The sequence below is a fragment of the Aulonocara sp. 'chitande type north' Nkhata Bay genome, linkage group LG20, assembly GCF_057382095.1.
Source record: "Aulonocara sp. 'chitande type north' Nkhata Bay isolate Kocher_YH1m ecotype deep benthic linkage group LG20, A_spYH_male_GT1.1, whole genome shotgun sequence".
Classification (NCBI taxonomy): domain Eukaryota; kingdom Metazoa; phylum Chordata; class Actinopteri; order Cichliformes; family Cichlidae; genus Aulonocara; species Aulonocara sp. 'chitande type north' Nkhata Bay.
In genome coordinates, this window is record NC_141363.1 from 30,508,730 (window position 1) to 30,530,208 (window position 21,479).

The window sequence follows — 21,479 nt, forward strand, 5'->3', positions numbered from 1 at the left end:
AAATTCTTGCTGCTTTTATACTTGGGGCAAACACAAACTTGATCTTTATCCCACATAATAACGGCACTGGAAATACTTTTTGCGTGTGTTTTTGCTGGTATTAAAACACACACACACACACAGTGACCTTTAGTGGCAGCTTGGGGGATTTTGGCAATGGCCGGTGTGATATACACGCTCACATACACACAGCTTAGAGCATCTGATTATGTAGACGTGAACAGTTCAATCACACGTGGGCTGTTCTTTCCATTTCCCTCTAGCTGTTGCACATTGATTACATCGAGAATCTTTTTTGAAATCCAACATCTTTATCTGACTCTCTTCCTCTCTGCTCTGTGGCCTCAGAGTTCCCCTCCTAAACCACTTATTCACATTCGCTCACACATATACCCACAAAGATGCACTAAAAAGAGTGAAATCGTTTTTCCATAGAAACTCATCCTGTTTATTCGCGCGAGCTCTTAAGCGTTGCAGTTGGTGCTGCGTGTTTTGGCGTCCTCGAGTTCACATTTTCATCCTCTCGTGCTCCGGAGCCTCCTGGAGCCACTCGGGGGCCCGCAGACAGGTGCTCTCAAAATTGCCCTCTACTTTGCACTTCCGCATAAACTTTCTCTAATTTTTTTTCCCTCTTCGTCTCCCTGCGCTCCTCTCCCCAAGTCTCGGCAGTCTAAAGGTGAACACTTGAAATAATGAATCGGATCCCCCTTTCGCCCCCTTCCTCTCTGTATTCCAGTTAAGACTCTCCCCATAGTATTTGCACTTCATTAAACTTGAAATAGGTTTAATATTTAAAACACCATGAACAGATTTCAACCCCCACACCCTTCGAACACCTCTCCACTTTTTCCTCTCCCATCTCCTCGCTCATGGTTTAATAATCTACTCTCATATTTCGTCCCTAATTCACTCCTCCTTCATTAAAAACCAAAATAGATTTAATATTTTAGACTGTGTAGACTTAATTTTTAACCCCTTTCTTCATGGCTTAGTGTTTGACACATGACGGGTTAGATAACTACATCATGTTGAGGCCTCTCTTGTCAATCCCCCCGATTCACTTTTTCACTCACTCCAGTTCACTTTTTCTCGTGCCTCCTGGTTCATCTTTCTCATTTTTTCCGCCGTCATTCTATTATCAGTTGTGTCTCTCTGCGCCTTTGTACTGCAGACCTCTCTCTATGCCTCTTTCTGTCTCCTCCACCCTCTGTTTGCTCTGCTGCTTTGTCCTCTCTGACTGCATAGCTGATTTTGGACCTTTCCTCCCATCCTATTGACTTCTACGGCCTGTTCACCCCACCTCCTTCAGTTTCCCCCTTCTCCCCTCCATCCTCTCCTTCCCCTTTTTGTCCTTTGCTACCACACATACACAAACTCATTTGCCCCCTTGTATGGTCTTTTATGTTCTCTGGGGAGTTGTGACAGAACACTGCAATACTCTTTTTTCCCCTTTTGCTCTTTCCATCTCCTTTTCAGTCCCCACTAAATTTAAAAAGAAAAAAAGTTCCATTATCACTGTGGTAACCAATCGTTTCTCACCGCCCACCAGCCCTCTTTGTCATATGACCTCACATCCTGCTGGACATTACGGGCAGTCCACCAGCTAAAAGCCCCTTCTCCTACTCCACCACGGCATCACACCCCCCACACACACACACACACACACACACACACACACACACACACACACGCGTTCACACAATTTTTCACACTCTTGCTGTCTGTCTTTTTCTCTCACAGCACTCTCTCTCTCTCTCTCTCTCTGAGTTCTCAATACTGACACCTGCTCTATTTATACTTCTCTGGCTTTAAAAGAACCATTTTGGACAGGAAGCTGCCCCCTCCCCACTCCTGACCGTGGCTTTTTTCCAGAACGTCAGCACCCCCCACCTCTCTACCTCCTGCCCCTGGAACAATCCAGAGAAGGATTGCTGGGTGGAGGAGAAGAAGAAGAAAAAGGGAAGGATATAGTTTGCGTATGTGTGTGTGTGTGTTGTTGGAGATTGGCTGAGGGGGGGTTAAAGATTAGCCATCCCACCTTGAGTGAACTTGGGTCGTGCCAGCGCGTGTGCTTTAGTCAACCACAGCCCACACACAACCTGTAGACTCTCACCCACTAAAGCGCGGGTATGTAAACGCATACACGCAGCAGCTGGAAATGTCTTCTAAAATGTTCTGTAGTATAATCCCAACATCTCACTTCAAAATGTGGCCAAATAGACCCCCCCAACACACACACGTACCACACACAAACATCTTGGCATTGATCACACAGGTCTCAGAATTAAACTACCCAGAATGCATCCTGACAGGATGTCCTGTTGGCACGATGCAGGGGTGGGTGGGTCAAGAGGTTTCTGTGGTTAAACATTCATAGCAGTACCCCCACAGCTAAAACATGGCCCCGGCACATCCACACGCAACTCTTCAAACTTCTTTGGAAGATAAATTTAACGTCTGTGGTTGCGGATCAAAAACACACACCTATGAAGTTAGACATGACGACACATTTGTTATACTCTGAGTTATCAGTTATTTGTTCTAACGCTCAGGTTCATCTTTTAAAAAAGAAGACGATTACTGATTTGTCTTTGCTTTCCTGTTGACTTTTGGAGACGCGTTTTTCCTTTCATATCAATGACCGCATACAGCTTGTTTTACTCTACTTGTTCGGTGCCTAAAAAAATCAATAATACCAAAATCTGTGTCAAACACGATTTTTTAAATAGTATTTGCCTTGCAAGCACACCTCACTATAACCATTCTATTTTTGCTTACCTATCACTTACCTTATCTCATTTTAACTACTCAGACACATTGCTGTGCGCGCCCGTGCGTGTGTGTGTCTGTGAGTGAGTGTGTGCATGTGTGGTGTCTGAGAGAGAGAGAGACAAAAGACAAAAAATATCAAGATAATGAAAGCACAACATGAAAGAACGTTACTACAACTGGATTTTGACTCTTTGTTATGCTCGATAGAAGGTAGGCAGCACAGAAGGTGGGTATTGTGTAAAGTTAAATGTGGGCTGCATTTATTTACTCATTATTTACTGGGAAATTGATGCAATGTAACGGTTTATTAGCAGTTAGCAGCTACACTTTGAAGTGCACACGTGGATGTCTGTGGTGAAGACACACATAGCCGTGTGGTTTTTAATGCACTTTGGTCCTGTGATTTCTAAGTGGATTTAAAGGCATTTCTTTTTGATGGATTATCAATAATGATGATAGAATGAGTAAGAAGTAAGTTGCCCTGTATCATGCCTGGGTGTGCAGAACATGCCCATCATTCTGCACAGGTTTCAGAATTGCTCAAGGTGTTGCAAGATAACTGACAGGGTCATAGTGTTACAGTTAAAATTAAATTTGGGAACTTCTGATCCTAATTTGCCACAATAGGAACTTATTTACTGTAAATCCATTCTCCTTATACGGTAACATTTTTTCACACATGAAATGCTCCATTTGAATAAGTTCAAGGTGCTGCTGTGCAGAAGGCCAGGCACAGGACAAAACTGCGTAAGAAACATGACAAACTATAATTTCACTTGTAATTAACTTGTTAACTTGCAATTTAATGTTAAAAACAAATTGGTTTTACACATGAGTGATTGCTCCTGCTTCCACTCTTTGATGGAGGATCCATGACAAAGCGCCTGATTTAGACACATGAGATGTGATGTGCGCTAGGATGCCTCCCTCCTCCAGTGATCTGATATCCAGTAATGGTCCTTGTAGTCAGTGAGCCTGGATAACACTGCTAGCTCATGGTGTGTGACATGGTACCCAAAAATTACCAAGAGTTAGTCAAGCACAAGCAGGGAGGATACTGATACTGAAGTGTGGGGGAGAGCGAAAGAGGGGCAAACACGTACGCCGACATAGTGACGGACATGTAGAAGCAGAAGCTGCAACTTTAGGAAAGAGTTTAACCTTAAAATAAAGTACTTTACAGTAAGTTCATCAAGTCAAATGCATGCGCTCTCTTTCTCTCTCATTTTCAGTCAATGTGAAGTTCCTCTTTCCCAGTCTGTTTATTTTAGAAAGGTGGCTTTGTTCTATTTACTGTACCCACTCCCTCAGCAGCCTCTACCCCTGTCCGACCAGTTAGAAAAGGGGAGCGATGAGGAAGAGGAGGGGGAGGAGGGCATGATGTTTGGACAAACGGACAACCCGAACAGGATATAGAGGTCTACAGCCTGTGGGTGTGTCGGTTTGGCTGTGACACAACTCGCACACAAACACTCAAGCGTGCACACGCACAAACACACACACACACACACAATCGTGGGAGTGTTCCCGCTGGAGGGCAAAGTCTCCCTTCCTCTTACACATTCATTCTCTCTTTTTCCCTCCTTCCCTTCATTCCCCCTTTCCGCTGTCACACCCCTCTACACCTCCTTCCTTTAGACCTTTCTTTCTCCTTCATCCCTCTTTCCTTCTCTTGTGACACCCCCCACCTCCCACCCCTCTGCCTTTCTTTCAAAAAAAAAAAAAAAAAAAGGAAAAAAGAAAGTGTTAAAGATACAGAAGAGTTGGCCAACAGCAATGAGAAACTAGGAGGGAGAGGCCAAAATCACCACAGGGGACAATTATGGCTTGGGCTGTGTACGTGTGTGTGTTTGTGTGCGGTTCTTTTTGGGTTTGATAGTTACAGTGACGTTGTTGAAAACAGTCCTGGAAGCCACTATCTGTCCTTCACAAATATTCTTCCCCTTCTTCTCTCCTCTATCCCTCCTTCCCTCCGTCTGTTTGGACCTTTTTTAACCATCCTGTCAATTCACGCTGTCACTTCTGTTTTCATTCATCTCGTACACTGGAGCTACAGCCACTTCTTGTGCCGTGCGTTTGTGTGTGTGTGCGCGGCCATGTGTGTGTGTGTGTGTGTGTGTGTGTGTGTGTGTGTGTGTGTGTGTGTGTGTGGTTTCAGATTGAGTACATGGGCTTCAAATAAAGGCAGAGCTGTGGGTTAAACTTCCTCCTCATCAGCAGGATCTGTGTCAGTTTGTTTGCTTGTGTAAAACCAGAATTTCCAGGTTAGGTTCCAAAAGTTTAAAAAAGCAAGAAGAAATGCTAGTGCATAGTCACATTTGTAATAATGCAAATAATTCAATGATACCTTTTTGTAATAAAGGTTTTTTTTATTAAAATCTTGTACTTGCTTGAATTGCTGTAGTGTTTGAAAGGTGCTACAGTGGGGCAAAAAAGTATTTAGTCAGCCACCGATTGTGCAAGTTCCCCCACCTAAAATGATGACAGAGGTCAGTAATTTGCACCAGAGGTACACTTCAACTGTGAGAGACAGAATGTGAAAAAAAAATCCATGAATTCACATGGTAGGATTTGTAAAGAATTTATTCGTAAATCAGGGTGGAAAATAAGTATTTGGTCAATAACAAAAATACAAGTCAATACTTTGTAACATAACCTTTGTTGGCAATAACAGAGGTCAAACGTTTACTATAGGTCTTTACCAGGTTTGCACACACAGTAGCTGGTATTTTGGCCCATTCCTCCATGCAGATCTTCTCGAGAGCAGTGATGTTTTGGGGCTGTCGCCGAGCAACACGGACTTTCAACTCTCGCCACAGATTTTCTATGGGGTTGAGGTCTGGAGACTGGCTAGGCCACTCCAGGACTTTCAAATGCTTCTTACGGAGCCAATCCTTTGTTGCCCGGGCGGTGTGTTTTGGATCATTGTCATGTTGGAAGACCCAGCCTCGTTTCATCTTCAAAGTTCTCACTGATGGAAGGAGGTTTTGGCTCAAAACCTCACGATACATGGCCCCATTCATTCTGTCCTTAACACGGATCAGTCGTCCTGTCCCCTTGGCAGAAAAACAGCCCCATAGCATGATGTTTCCACCCCCATGCTTCACAGTAGGTATGGTGTTCTTGGGATGCAACTCAGTATTCTTCTTCCTCCAAACACGACGAGTTGAGTTTATACCAAAAAGTTCTACTTTGGTTTCATCTGACCACATGACATTCTCCCAATCCTCTGCTGTATCATCCATGTGCTCTCTGGCAAACTTCAGACGGGCCTGGACATGCACTGGCTTCAGCAGCGGAACACGTCTGGCACTGCGGGATTTGATTCCCTGCCGTTGTAGTGTGTTACTGATGGTGACCTTTGTTACTTTGGTCCCAGCTCTCTGCAGGTCATTCACCAGGTCCCCCCGTGTGGTTCTGGGATCTTTGCTCACCGTTCTCATGATCATTTTGACCCCACGGGATGAGATCTTGCGTGGAGCCCCAGATCGAGGGAGATTATCAGTGGTCTTGTATGTCTTCCATTTTCTGATGATTGCTCCCACAGTTGATTTTTTCACACTAAGCTGCTTGCCTATTGTAGATTCACTCTTCCCAGTCTGGTGCAGGTCTACAATACTTTTCCTGGTGTCCTTCGAAAGCTCTTTGGTCTTGGCCATGGCGGAGTTTGGAGTCTGACTGTTTGAGGCTGTGGACAGGTGTCTTTTATACAGATGTTGAGTTCAAACAGGTGCCATTCATACAGGTAACGAGTGGGGGACAGAAAAGCTTCTTACAGAAGACGTTACAGGTCTGTGAGAGCCAGAGATTTTCCTTGTTTGAGGTGACCAAATACTTATTTTCCACCCTAATTTACGAATAAATTCTTTACAAATCCTACCATGTGGATTCATGGATTTTTTTTTCACATTCTGTCTCTCACAGTTGAAGTGTACCTCTGGTGCAAATTACTGCCCTCTGTCATCATTTTAAGTGGGGGAACTTGCACAATCAGTGGCTGACTAAATACTTTTTTGCCCCACTGCATATAAAAAAAAAAACTCCTCTTGCCTTGCCTCACTGCAGTTTGAAAGCAGTTCCTCCTGATTTTACACTCCACTATTCAATACAATTCATATAATCATCCCATGATGATAACACATGTGCTATTACATTTCTAAACACAAATCAGTGCTAGCGCCATAAAAAATACCCAACATGATTCATAATTCATACTAAAATGTTCATTTCTAAATTTTCTCACTCAGTTACAATAAATGCAATATAATATATTGTTATAAAAGAGCAGCAGGACCTATAAATGGCCTGCTTTTAGTTGCTGTGTGACTTCTTTCACATGTAAACACACATCAGGGAAAAGCTGCAGAGAGAAAAAAAACAAGTGATGTCACACTGTTGGTGGTTTGTCAGAGGTTACAAACACAGGCCAGTCTTTCCTTTCCCAAGTGTCTATATTCATTATTTTTGTATTAGCATTGCCTTTCTGTGTAACATCGATGGGTTTTTCTCTGACGAACTTACGGCGACATATTTCTCCTGTTAGAACAGCGGTTAGCCCAGAATTGACGTCAGGACTCCAGGTCTCTGTATCCTCTGTGCCTTGCTGTCCCTTAACATAGTTTGATAAAAGGAGGCCACAGTCTCCTTTTGTTCCCGTTGTCTCCCACTCTTCCCCAACCCCTTTGCCCCAGATCACCTGCCTGCCCACACTCCTCATTGTTTCCACCTTCCTCTGCCTCTCGCCTCGCAACTTTTTCCTCCTCGCTACCCTCATGCTCCAGCAGCAGCATGCAAACAATAACTTCATCTGATCCACTTAATCTCCTCTCTATCTTTTTTTCTGCCCCACCCCCAAAACCTTCTTTCTTATATGTCAGTAAATCTGAATCTGAATTGGGTCACGGGCTTGTTTCAGGTGGGCCCCAGCAACTGTACCCGTATCTTTTTTTTCCCTTCATCAAATCCCCCAGTTGACACTACACCTCGCCTGAGTGACCATAAAAAAAAGGTTAAACCTCTCTGATAAAGTCAGAGTGAATGAGAAATTAGGCAGTGGAACATGGTGGTAAATATGTAAGTGAGCATGTGTTTGAGGAGGGCACAAAGAGATAGAGAAAAGTTTGTATATGGTGGAAATGTAATTGTGACCCTGGCTTTTTTTTTTCTTTTCCCCTCTGTGTGGTTAGACTGTTTGGCCTTCCCGTAGTTTATCTAGCCTCAGAGACATCCAACTTCAAGGTTTAGTTTTGTGTGTCTTTGTAGATGTGTGTGTGTGTGTGTCTGTGTGCTGTACAGGAAAGAAGAAAGCGAGCAACGGGGGTGAGAGGTAGATTTGATAGCGGAGGACACCCAGACCCTTCTTCCCTCTCTCCCCCTTCATACCCCTCTGTTTAGACCTTGATAAGTGGAGCCGAAGTCTGTGGGGGTTAGGGATTCCTGTCTAGCACAAATGCATGCGTACACAAAGACACACACACACATTGGGATCCGCCCGCTCCACATTCCTGTGTCCGACTAAGGAAGCAGCCTAGCCGTCTTCCCCTCCACTCCCAAATTATCCCCTTCTTCTAAAATCACTACATACTTATCACACACACCTCTTTACCTCTCTCTTCCATTCTGACTCATACATACCTCCTCTATCTTTCTCCATCCTTCCACTGAGCCCGGTGCAAACAGCATGTCTAATCATCTCACAGTGAGCGTAAAATGTTTTACTAGAACAAGTGAAAAAGATCTGGTGGTACAGTGACATAATGTCCCTGTTTTGCAATGCAAACACAAGTTCAGATTATGTCTTGCATCACTCTTAGGATTGCTTTAATAGAAGCCGAAAAACACCAAAATCACTATAAAAGCTTACTGTATGGCCAAATATTAAGTCAAATTGACCTCTCACAGATTTTCAGGTATTTCTGCCACTTACCTATCACTCTGTTGCAGTGGGGTTTCTTTGTCTCATCTCTCACTGCTCACCTCTCTTTTTATTCATTCCACTCTTTTGTGTCCTTCTTCTGCTGTCCAACTCTGTTTATATATTTTGCCCCCTTTCTCTCTCCCCCCTCGCTTTATTCCTCCCTCCCTCCCTTTCAAGGGTGGGTTACAGGGGTTAGGAAGAGGTCATGTGGTCTCACGCTGCCCTTTCCTCTAATGGCTTCTTAATGAGAAAGAGAGAGCGAGGGAGAAGCAGGGAGAGAAGCGCTTTTGAGAAGTGGGGTGAGATATCAGCAGTTCTGCTTGGGGTACTGACTCAGTGTGTGCATGTGTGCGCGTGCATGTGTCTCTGTACGAGGCTGTGCGTACAGCTGAACATGTATTTGTGCGCGCACATAGTCTGCGCTACTTGACCGACCCTTGCTCCATTTGAAGGCCTTTCCTTGCTCTCTGTTCCTCTCTGGGGAAAGAGGAAATGACACGTTTGTAGCCTCGAATAAGCTCTGCAGCTCATCACGCGCAGTGTCCACTGGGTCTGGCACGGGGATGGGTGGGAGATGTTTTGGAGGTGAGGGAGGAGGGTAGTGCGGGTGGGGGGCTGGGCTGGGTTGGGGGCTCTTTAATTTGCACAGCTTCTGCTGATTTGATCATAAGCAATTAATCTCAATGGCTCAGCTCGGGTGCAGTGGGGGAAGAGAAATGAACACAGTCCTCTTTATGCAGGCGTCCCTTGCTCTGGTTTTCCCCTCCGTCCATGCAGTGTGATTTTTACACTTCTTATCCCTTATATTTGTATCATAGAGGGAACAAGCTGTGGGGATTCTGCTGTTGCGGTCGTTCCCATGTCGTCCCTTGTGATTTCCCCTGCAGAACAACCCCAGCAAATTTTGTCTTTGCAGACAAATATTAGTACTAAATCCCCTTTTTTTTTCCTTTTTTCACAATCTGGTTTGAAAAGCTTTTAATGAGTCTAAGGTTAGCAAACATATGAATCACTTATATGGATTAGCAAAATTTTGAGTCAAGTATAAAAATACAAGTTGATACTTGGAAAGCCAAACTTGGATTTGCACAGTTAGTGTGTAATCAGCTCCACGCTGGTTACAGCACCACAATTCAGAGCTGCATTAGGACAGATAATCGTCGATTTTGGTTTTCAGACTGCTGACAGGCTCGTGGAGTAGTGCGAGGTTCAAGGTCCAGATCTGTCGTGATTGATCTTGAGATCCATCTAGCTTTTATCAGCTCAGGAGTGACACAGATCCCCCCTGATCCACTAGCACCAAGCTTGCAGCTAGCACAGGTGTATATGCTCATATATAGCTCATCTGTTGCGCTTCCTTCTCCTGTTTAACCCTTTGCTCTGTTCCTTCATTTTCATTCGTATGTCTGTATATGAGCCAAACAGTGATTCCCTCACTCTCCCTTTCTCTGCAGTCACCGTGCCAGCTTTCCATCTCCCTCTATCTTCCTCGCCCTTGCTTTTTCCTCTCCATGGCACCATACTCCTCCCATGCTGAGGCCAGAGCTCTCTGCCTCCATTGTTGGAGGCAGGTTGCCAAGGATACAAGCATAGAGGCACAGTCTTAATGTTATGAGATGGGAGAGATGAGCAGAGAGAAGGGAAGAGGGGCAATAGCCTCTCTGGTCACTGGGCAGCTCCACAGCAAGCTAATGCTCTCCAGAGTACATGTAACTCCCTATGCTTCCCACTTTGTGAAGTGTTCCTGTGTGGATGGAGCACAGTGACACTGGTGGGTTGTGGAGTAACTTTTGTTCTGGTCGCCCGCTCCCCGCTCACCTGTTGTGACTGTATTGTATGACTGCAGTGCATGTGTTGTGTTGTGTGTTTGCACATTTGTCAGGCAGTCACTTGGTGGGAGCATTCGAGCTGCCGTTCTTTGGATATAAAACATTAACCAAATGAATTTAAATGCAATTGTCTGCACACAACCGAGTGCTAAATTTGAAGAAATCTAAAAACATTAAATAAGAGTCTCTGTACACTTGGGTCCAGTGCAAATGATTTATTAATGATTTTTCGTTAATCAGGTGTTTTGAATTATTGGTTTCATGACTAATTGTTTCTGAAATGAAATGAAATAATCATATTGTTGTAATTTTAAGTAGGTAAGTAGGCAGTGGTATCTGTAATCAGTTCCAGAAACTTCCATCACAACTATGTGGTGAGTTTGTGGAAAGGTGAGATATTTTTAAGAAAATATAATATACCATTTTTCCTCACCACTGAACTCTCTTGAATATGTGGACATTAATATGCCATTTATCTCATTTATAGTTCCACAACCTGCTCCAGGATGTCCAGCTGGAAATATTTTTGACATTTGCCAACTTTGTTTGCTTCTTAAACTTGTCTTAAATTTATTTCCACCGAGAAGTAAAAAGATTATACCGGCTGGATAGTTAGACTCGAGCTTTTCTGTTGGTCAGTGTGAGTCAAATATTGTGTTAACCCACACACCAGTAACCCACAGGCTATACCATCCCCACCCTGAGTGTTTGTCATTTTCCTCCTCCACTTTCCATTATCCCTCCTCTCAATATCTCCGTGTCCCAACTCACCCTTCAAAATACAACCCTGACTGGGCTGGACGGGGGCATTGGAGCCGGGTCCTCTCCCATGTATAAATCCAAGACATAACCTCTCACTCTTTCTCAATCTCTCGATCTCGCTCTCTCTTTTTGCTCTTAGCACAAAGCCCTGCGTGTCTGCCTTCCTTCCCCACCCAGCATTCTTTCCCCATGCAGACCTCTCCCCCGCTCTCTTTCGTTCTCTCTCTGTCGACTTCCCTCCTGCCCGCCAACTCACTCAGCCTCACCCTACCTTTCATTAGCCCACTCTTTATCTCACGCACTTACTCGGATCGCTCTCTCTCTTTCCCTATCTCACCAGCTTGTACACTCCCCGCTCTCTCTCTCTCTCTTTTTTGTCTACCCCCTCAGTTGCTTTGGCTTTTTTGTTTCTGATATATCTTCATTTATTTCTCTCTCCCTCTCTTTCCCTGCTGACCCTATTATTTTTATATTCCCTCTCTCTCTCTCTCTCTCTCTCTGCCATCACTCCCCCTCTCTCCCTCTCTCTACCTCCCTCCCACTCCTCTCAGTCCCTCTAAGCTGCATTAACTCCCCAGATTACCTTGAGCCCTGCAATCCTCCATCCCCCACGCACTCACCCGCTCTTCTTTCCCTCCCTTCCTTCAGTCATTCACTTGCTCACTCAGACTACGTCCACAGCTAATTTTGACAGTGTGGATAAACAACTGCTTTGTGGCATTTTGTGAAGATCTCTGTCCACGCTCAAACACTTAAACTGTAGAAAAATAGATCTCTAGTCCACTGGCCTTAACAGAACTGTGCCTCACTGACTTGTGTTAAGGAAAGAGGCATACACAGCCGTCTTTAAGATACAATTTCTTTTTCTAATTTAGATATTTTTCTCTTTCTACTGTCCAAAAATTAGCCAAGTAAAAAAAAGAACAGTGATCACAGACCATCAAAGATGAGTCAGATGTGAATACTTAGTTAGGCCTTCTGTACACACAGAGGTCCTTCAAGCCAGTAGTTTTACAAAAGCAAATTAACGATAAAGGCTCATCAAAATGCTTCAGAATTCAGCCTTTTAGAATTATAAATGAAACGAAACTCCACTATGGTGAGCATTCAAATCAACAGAAAATTGCCTAAACAGCATGGCCTAAATGAGATTTTCTAATTGGATGTGTAGAAGGATATCAGCTGAGCCATAACCCCATGTCAGCTGACAATGATATCCTCCACCAGCTGGGATTGTTTGACTGAACTGACGCTACCTTTTACCTGTATGTCATTAGAAATCTCTGATACTAGTGGTTCACATACTTTCCATTATGCTTTTACTGGTGGATGAAAGTCCTGTGCATACCAGCATTTAAAAGGGCAGGAAAAGGGACATCAGGTCATTACAAAAAAAGTGCTGCTCGTATGCTGTGTTCTGACATTTTTTTTATTGAATCTATTCTGTCAGAATACAGATTGGTCCACAAAAGAGCAGACAGGTGCGAGGCAGAAGTTAAAGGTACAAATATATTTAGTGTGTTTAAAGAAAGTGTATTAAATGACAGACAAGGTCATTTCCATTTTAAAGGGAAGCATGTGACTAAGTAGATATAAAATGCATGCCAGGGTTGTCACTTATATACGTAGAAAAACGTGGCACCTAAGAAACAGAGCATGGAGCCCTGCCCTATGTGTGTTTGGCATTGCAAAAGTTTGCAATTCAACCATGACATTTTCCTAACACTAACTACATCATTCATCAAGCTCCATTATCAACCTCAAGAAGAAAATCAAACTGCGAGTAAAAGTGACACTTAAGAGGACCTGGCTGAGAGTCATTTGTGTTTGTGCCACTGCCACAACTTACATGGGAGGCTTCAGAAGGTACGAGCTAAACCTCCCATATGGACGCTAACGAGCAACCAATCTGAATATTTAGTCTGAGAACTTCTTGGAACTTAGAGCACTGATCCATTAAGGATCAAGCAAATCCAACTGTTCTCATTTGGACAGCTTATTCTTCTTAAGTCACTCCCTGTTGAATGATGTGATCTACAATGCTCAGCTCAGTGATATTTATATAACACGTAAGCCACAGAAAGGAAACGGTAAGCGAGAATAAGTGCAAAAGAGGCTGGCCGAAGTGTTAGCTGTTAGCTTGACACCTGCGGGTAGGTGGGCCTACGGATGTGTCGATGAATTGTGCTGCACTGCTTTGAAGTGTGACCGCCATTTTAAAAAGGGATAAATCCTACCTAGAAATACACGTATATCCCCCTCGTGAATACAAATGCACTGGAAAAACACTTGAGGAGGTTAACCGTGGCCAGATATTGCACCGTAGCCAGATTACGTGAGATCACATCCTGATTAATTCTGCCCACATGCTTGCATCTTGTGGTTGTTTAGCATTGCCGTCTTCATGTAGACACGGGCAAAAGCACAGAGAAAGGCAAGCGTTTTCAAATTTAGCTGGCTTTCCGTAGCCTACTCTCACACTCGCTCGTTCGCCCCCACCGTCACCACCCAACCCTCCCTCCCGGAGCCTCTGTAACCTCCCCCTCACCTCTCCTCGCTTCCCCTTCACTCACCCACCCACCCACGCTCCATCACCCCACCGTCCACCTCTCACCCCACCACTCTTGCAATCGTTGTGCTCCTCTTCTCTTTTCTCCTCTCCTCCCCTCCACCCACACTCTCTCTTTTTCCTCCGAGCCCCCAGCAGTACCACCATCACTACCAGCACCATCATCTCACTCTCTCTCTCTCTTTCTCTCTCCTGTCCTTTACCACTTTCTTCCCTCTGTCCCTCCCTCCTCTAAAGCCTTCAGGCACTGCTTGATTTATGCTTGCCCTCCCTATCCACCTCCCCACCACCACCCACCCACCCACCCATCCTTCCCTATCTCTCCTGGAGGTTGTGGCCCGGCTAGTCCCTAAAAACAACAGAGAAAGAAAGCAACAGCGAGAGAGAGAGAGAGAGGATAACAACCTCTTTTACTTTCCATCCTCCCTCCTTTTTAACCCAGCATTTTTTTCATTCTCCTCTCCCACACTGCTTTTTAAATTGCCTCTGAATTCTTGAGCTGTTTTAGTGCCTCACTCCCCCTTCTTAGCTGAAATTACTTTTTTACCCTCTCAAACTCTGGCATGCTGAGGAAGCAAGTTCCACCTTCCCTCCCCTCTTTGTCCACTCGAGGACAAACAGGCACTAATCACAGGTTCAGCGTACGAAACTGTTTGTAATAAAAGGTGAAGGAGAGACTTTCATTTTCTCATTTGGAAGCTTGACGCTGTGACGGCGGCGCGCGTGTTGCTCACAGTCTTGTGAGCAACACGGCTCTTGTAATGCCTTGTCCTTTTCAACCTCAGGCTGGTCAAGCCATTAACCGGGCCGACTTGGGGCAAGGCTTCTTTCTGTATCCTCCCCTGTCTCTCACGCACACATGCGCACATATATGCATGGAGAGATACACATTGAGAGAGTCTTTCTCCTTTGTTTGCGCTCTCTCATACTCAAACATGCACACAAGCCCTACTTTCTTCTCTGACAGCTCTCTTGTGGTCGTCAAGCCTCAGTAACTCGTTGCTTAACCACCCTGGACTTTTTCTCTCCATTGTGTTTGGTTACTGTCTCTGTTGATTTGAAGGCGGGGTGAGTTATGTGAGTGTGTGTTTGTGACTCGAGGTGTTGAAGGAGCGTGTCCATCATTAGCCAGGTCATGTGCGCTTGAGTGCGAAACCTGTAGAAATCTTTTTGGGGGGAGTTTTGTGCCTTTTTTTCTTTCTTTCTTTTTTTTTTTTATTTTTAAATCTATTAGAATCTTTATATTTGGAAAATGGAAACTCCCTCCCAAAACAGTGTCAGGCTTCATTTAGAGAAGAGGGAGGCATTTGTAGCGCGAAACACACACAAACACCCGCCCGCACACACACAATCAGAACAGAAGATCAGAGGTCAAACTGGGTCACCCGACCCTTCCCTCCCTTTTCAGGCCTTCTCTCTCCTCCTTTTTACTGCGTCAAAGCGTGCTCTCTAGTAACACAACTCCCCTTGTGAAACACACACACACATATCACTTAGATACAGTGCAGCCTCCAACCACAGCGCATAAAACTCTATCTTCTATCCATTAGCCGTAACTCGCTCAATGGATGATAAATTCAGGATTCCTCATAACACATTTGAAGTATAGTTCAGCGCACACCTATTTTATTTCCAAGGCAAGTCTTATTCCTCCTTTGCTTTTTCCCACTCAAGCCCCTGCATAGCTTGCAGCATCGCTCATGCGCGCGCACACGCACCCAAAACACACACATGAACAAAGAGAACCCACCATTTCCACATATGTGTCTCTCTTTTTAAAAGGGGGTTTTATTTAGCATAAATGTTGAAGCCAAGGGTGCCCGGCTACCATGGCAACCAAATTAAACGGAAGATCTCTTCAGAGAGCAGAAATCTAAATTATTCGGACTCTTTTATGAAGGGGAAAATGAAAATTCCCTTCACTGTATAGAGACCGCTGCACTGTAAAGGCAGAAGAAAAGAGGAGGGGGAAAAAAAGACGAGGAAAATGCTATTGTTTTTTTTTGTATCTGACCACGCAGTTCAAAGCCATATTCCACGCCATTGAAATTCATAGGTTGCCTCATGACAACCGGTACGTTAACACTCAGCATATGTGCACAAAGGAATGATGTAACCACAGTGTCTCTAAAACTCGGGATAAACCTATTGCCTTTGAAAGATACCACAATATGTGTATCTACAAATCCTCAACCAAACCCGGCACATGTATGATGAAATCCATAAGCTGCACGCATGGGATTAGGTGCGACTGGTTCTGGTGTGGTAAATGATTTTATCTGTAAGAACAGGATGAGGTTTAAGTAAGACAGCATCTACGCAGGCCCGATAAAGCTTACATAAGTAAAGGCGGATTATACCGTATATTGCGATTATTTAGCGAGGAAGCCTGTTTGCGATCAGCTGAATACTAATTTCTAATATCTCCCGCTTAGTCCCGGATATGTGGGTATATCCTCAGAAAAACAGGATATGGCACTGCATGTTGCAGGCAAGGGAAAGTGGCTCACTAATGCATCAAATACAAAAATTCATTTCACACATTTTTCTGTGCAAGACAGAAGTTAGACCGGCATCTGCAAGGAGACCATGAAGCAATCACTCTTCCATAACCCTTCCATTCAATCTACAATGTGTGACTGAAGGATTGTTACTGTATGACTGTGAGGAGTGCGGATATGTTCCATCTGTAGATGCACGTGTCTAAGGGGATGCTGGGAAACCGTTCTGGGGTCATTCACTCACCCAATGAACAGATGAGTGGAAGGAGATAGGGGTCAGAGATGACCCTCTTTTCCCTCTCTCCTCTTCTTTCTCCATATATGTGTGTATTTGTGCAAGTGTGTGTGTGTGTGTGCTGTTGTTGGCCAACAGCAGATCTATGTTATTGATTGACTCCTGTGGCTGCTGGGCTGCCCACTGAAGGAGGGGGCAGAGCTCTAATGAATTCCTGCACCTCATGCCCTGTGCGTCAACCCCTACACCCCCTCCTTAATTAACTTTGTGTGTGTGTGCGGGTGGGACGGGGGTGTGCGTGGATGCACGCATGTGTGTCTTGTGTGTATCATCTGTGCTTCCTCCACAGCTCAACACCCCCGCTTTTACACTCCCTTGCCTTTTTTATTCCTTTATCTCTTTCTACGCTGCCCATGCCTCCTCTTTTTTTCCCTCTTTACTCCCCCTACCCTTATTTTTTTTTTATATCTTGTGATACGTTAGCTAGCCGTTTGATGACTACTGATTACTTCGTATGTATATCACTCTCATCTGAGGCGGCCCATCCTCAATATCTCACTCATATCTCTCTACACCTTTCAGATCTATATGTGCAGCCATGCATACAGAACATGTATCCATCCATCTGATCTGGGATCATTTATCTATCCCGAGCATGAAAAATGACTGACAGTTTCCCTGTGTCTGTGTGTGAGAGAGGGAGAGAGAGAGGGTGGTCAGCATTGACCTAGTAAGCTGAGAAAAAGCTGTATACCCATCGGTATTCCAGACGTGGAGCCAAACTACTGTCTTTGTCACCTTGACTCCCCTGCAGCAGACGGCCACCAGGCTGCACAGGAAACACTTAACACTGCCCAACTGTAGTTAAAATGAACAATAGGGCTATTTTGTTTTCTTGCTTCCATTAAATTTTTTCATGTTTTCTTTCCTCTTTTGCTTCCCCACCCGTTTCTGTTCTCAGTGCCCCCGCATCACCCTAGTTACTGTCCTCACTCTGTTTATTCCCCATTAGCTCTGAGTGTGATTTCAGCTGTCGCTGCATGGGCGCTGTGCAACGGTAAACTTATATATTAGGATGTCAGAAGGTTTCTGTCCAGAACAGTCACACATAATTATGTACACACACCCCTCTCCTTAAGGCAAGACTCAAGTCTGCATTAGCTCTCAGAAGTCTCTGTGTTTGTTTTAGATGTAGACAAGCCATTCTTTCAAAGACTCTAAGCCAGTGATGTGCCTGGTGTGTATTTTTGTCTACTTCTTTGTTGGAGAAAGCAACCTGTCATCAGCTAAATGTCAATTAGGAGGTAATAAAAGTGTGTTTGTGTCTGTATTTGTGTGTGTTTTTGTTTGCGTGTGTGTGTGTGCTGAGCAGAGCTGTCGTCAGCAGTGTGGTCTGACAGTCTTGTAGATCTACAGTGGAACCTCCAGCGACATGTCTACTGCTGACAGCTTCTCTCTGCTTTCAACGAGTCTGATGGCTAAATGCACACACGCGCACACACACACACACACACACACACTCAAGCACACACGCTCAGAGGCATAGCGCATAAACACGCGCGCACACATGGATCACGTCTGTGTCTGCCATTCGGTCTCACACTGTCTCTTTATGATCTCTCTGTATTTTTGTTGACTGGCGATGATGAGGTATGTTAGGGAGTCGAGGAGAGCGAGGGATGAATCAGAGTGGTGACGTGTTGGTAGTCGCTACCAAAAACACTGGGTGTAAACGATGACTTGGCTGAGAGGGTTGAAAGGATTGGTTTAATATGGTGTTTTTTTGTGCTTTCACTCAGGCTGTTATCACTGTCAGGTGAAACCTAAAAGTGTCAACTTTTTTTCTTGTTTTTTGTAGTTTGGCCATCGCTGTTTATCCCCTTTGGAGATGCTTCACAGTGTCAAAAGTGATGGAATTTTCATCCTATAGAGAAACATATAATCCCTCAAATATATTAAAACAGTGCTTCAGTGATTTAAAACACCAGCTTGAGCTTGAATAGCATTTTAATGTCACTCATTTTTAGTTGTATAAGGACACAAGAACCTCACCCGTCTTCTGTTACTTCATCTCTATTCAGGGGCAGACGTGACTGAACCCAACAGCTCAGACAGCCGTGGCGAACGCCTCGACTTCTTCCTCAAACAGGAAGAGCCTCTTGCCACAGAGCCCAGCTTCCTGGGCACCAACGAATTGGAGGAGGCCGGGGGAGGAGCCGGGGGTGGAACAATCTCATCTGTAGCCAATCTGAAGGCAGCGCTGATGAGTAAGAACAGCCTGCTGTCACTGCGGGCTGAGATGATGGGAGATGATAACCCCTTGTTGTATGAGTACCTGCCCAAAGGAGGACACTCCCTGTCTTGTAAGTCACTATTTACTAACACTGCACTCACCCTGATTGTTATACACATACACACACACACACACACACCTCAATATAACTTAGACATACACAAATTTTCTACTACTTTATCTTTGACTACCTGCTTACGTAGTCACCTGCGATACATAAAACATATAGGCGTGACTGCTTCTGGCATGCGCCTCCTCTGTTGTAGTACTTTCCCTCATCAGCCACTGTTATCTGGATAACTCTGAATCCCTGTGTGTGCAATTGTGTGTGCATATTGGTGCACGCGTGTGTGTGTGTGCGTGTGTGGTGCCACTTGAGTGTGTAACCAGTTTGTGTGGTAATGCCAGTGATGACTAGTCAGCAGTGACTCAGTGAGAGAACATTTTGCTGGGATCGCTCGTGCTGTCTCGAGAAAATTTGTTTGGTTTTATGTGACAGTTTCTTTGTGGGTATCAGTGGGTCTACGGCTGTATTTCACCGCAGCAAAATAACACAACAGTGCAGCAGCAACTGTTCAGATATTTACTTACCGAATTGCTCCAACTACAATATATAAATCTCTGCAAGCTGTTAGAAGGTCTTTCAAAATGAACAAATACATCCAAACTCACCAAATGTCATAAACAAAGAACACAATTACAGCAAGCAATAAAAAGGTGATCTTCACCTATTTGTTCGCTACAAATCTTTGCTTCTTGTTATATATCTGTGCACGACCGAGCAACCAATAATTATTCTTCTCTTTAAAATCTGATATGCTCAGCTAAAATTAGTAAAATAAGCTCTTAAATCACAGAATTTTTCCTGTTACACTGTAATAAATCATTTCCTAATCATATCAATAATAGATCAATAAGCGGCCGCATTGGTGCTTAATTTGTCTGTGTTAACAAGAGATTTTTTTTTCTTTGTTCTGTCAGTTTTTTCTGCCTTCAATGAGGGTGTTAAACTGTGTGTGTGTGTGTGTGTGTGTGTGTGTGTGTGTGTGTGTGTGTGTGTGTGTGTCCCAGTGTGAGCATGCATTTGCTTGAGTCCACGTCCGCGTGGGCACATTTGTGTGCGCGCGCATGTGTGTATTCAACTCGTGTGTTTGTTTCTTTAGCTTTTACAGTCTAGTAATTGGATCTTTTGTCCCGAGTTCTGCCTGTTTTTGTGAGCGGAAGAAAAGCAAAGGAAGGGTACAACTCTGTCATGTCTTTTCAGTTGAGCCCCACTCACCTACAAAATAAAAGACAGGGCCAAGACTTAATAGACCAAAACACACATTCGCAGTTGCACGCGCTCGTACATGCACGCCACATCACATCGTTCCTTTTGTGTCAGTGTTAAGTGTGTGGGATTGAGATGTTTCTGTTGGCTTAAAGAGGAGAATCGGATGCTGTCACAGCACAGATAGACAGCCTCACAAGCCTCAGAAAAGAGAAGAAGAGGCTTTCTGATACACACTCAGACTTTACAGATACACTCAGCCTTGACTATATGAATAGGGGATTTGGAGAATTCAGAGAATGTTAATCATTTGCTCTGTGCATGGAAAAAAAAACACATTGAATGAGCACTATATCTGTATTTTAGTTGTCACCAAAGAAACCTCAGGGAGGGTTTTGGTTAGCCAAACCCTATTTTCTATTCCCTACACAATAGGGGTTGGGGAAATGGGCCTGTCGAGATGGCCAACATCCTCCCCTCCCTCCCCAGGTCTGTCCCTGTGTCTAAATGAGGACAGAAAATAAACAAACACTGTACCTCAGATTACTGGGCGGAGGATAAGTCTGCCTGGTTTGACAGATCACTGCTCCCTGCCTCCCTCCTTCCATTCAGCCCTTTCCCCTCCCCTCCTCTTGTTCTCCTCCCGCTTCTCCTTCAACCCATCTTAACATCCTTCCTGTCCTTTTTCCCTCCTGTACTCCCCCTCACGCTATCCGTCCCTCCTTTCCTCCATCTATTTCTCCTTCACCCCTCCTTAACACTCATCCCTCACACTCTCCCTCACTCCCTCCCCTTTTGGCCAGCTCTTGCAGTTCCTCCATATTTGTCTCACTCTTGTCTCTTCCCCCCCTCTTTTACTTCAGCTGTGGAGCATCAAAGCATGTTGGTCTAAAATAGTGGGAAAGTATTGATCTAGGCGCGGAGGAGGCAGAGCAAGGTCACCTGTCCCAATTCCAGAGAGGCTTGCATATAAGCAAAAGGCCTTGACATAGAGCTACCACCTCCCACACCCTTTCATCTTGTTCCTCTTTCTCTCATTCTTTTTTTTCCCCCGACATAACTGACGATTTAATAAACCGGGTTTCTGCTAAACATCCACGCATCCAAAAATAAGATCATACTGGAAATATCTCTCTCTGTATGTAGCAAGTCAAACTGATTCGACCCCCATCTTGTTGACAGGACATGGAATTAAAATGCACAGCTTCTCTTTTTGCTATCCTTTGCATGGGTCACGGACCACATGCCAAAATACAGTGGAATCAGTGTGTATGTCAATCAACCTCCAAAATCCAATTAAGATCAATGGGATTTGGCCCCACTACCCCTCT

General features: G+C 44.5%; 1 protein-coding gene across 2 annotated transcripts in view; it reads left to right on the forward strand.

Annotated features, from left to right (window-relative positions):
- Positions 1 to 21,479, forward strand: part of zbtb46 (zinc finger and BTB domain containing 46) — a 57,075-nt gene that overhangs the window by 28,845 nt on the left and 6,751 nt on the right. For both annotated transcript variants that reach the window (XM_086278283.1, XM_086278282.1), the window contains exon 4: positions 18,667 to 18,948. In XM_086278283.1, coding sequence (XP_086134409.1) covers positions 18,667 to 18,948 — 282 coding nt within the window. The remainder of the gene's footprint in view (positions 1 to 18,666; positions 18,949 to 21,479) is intronic.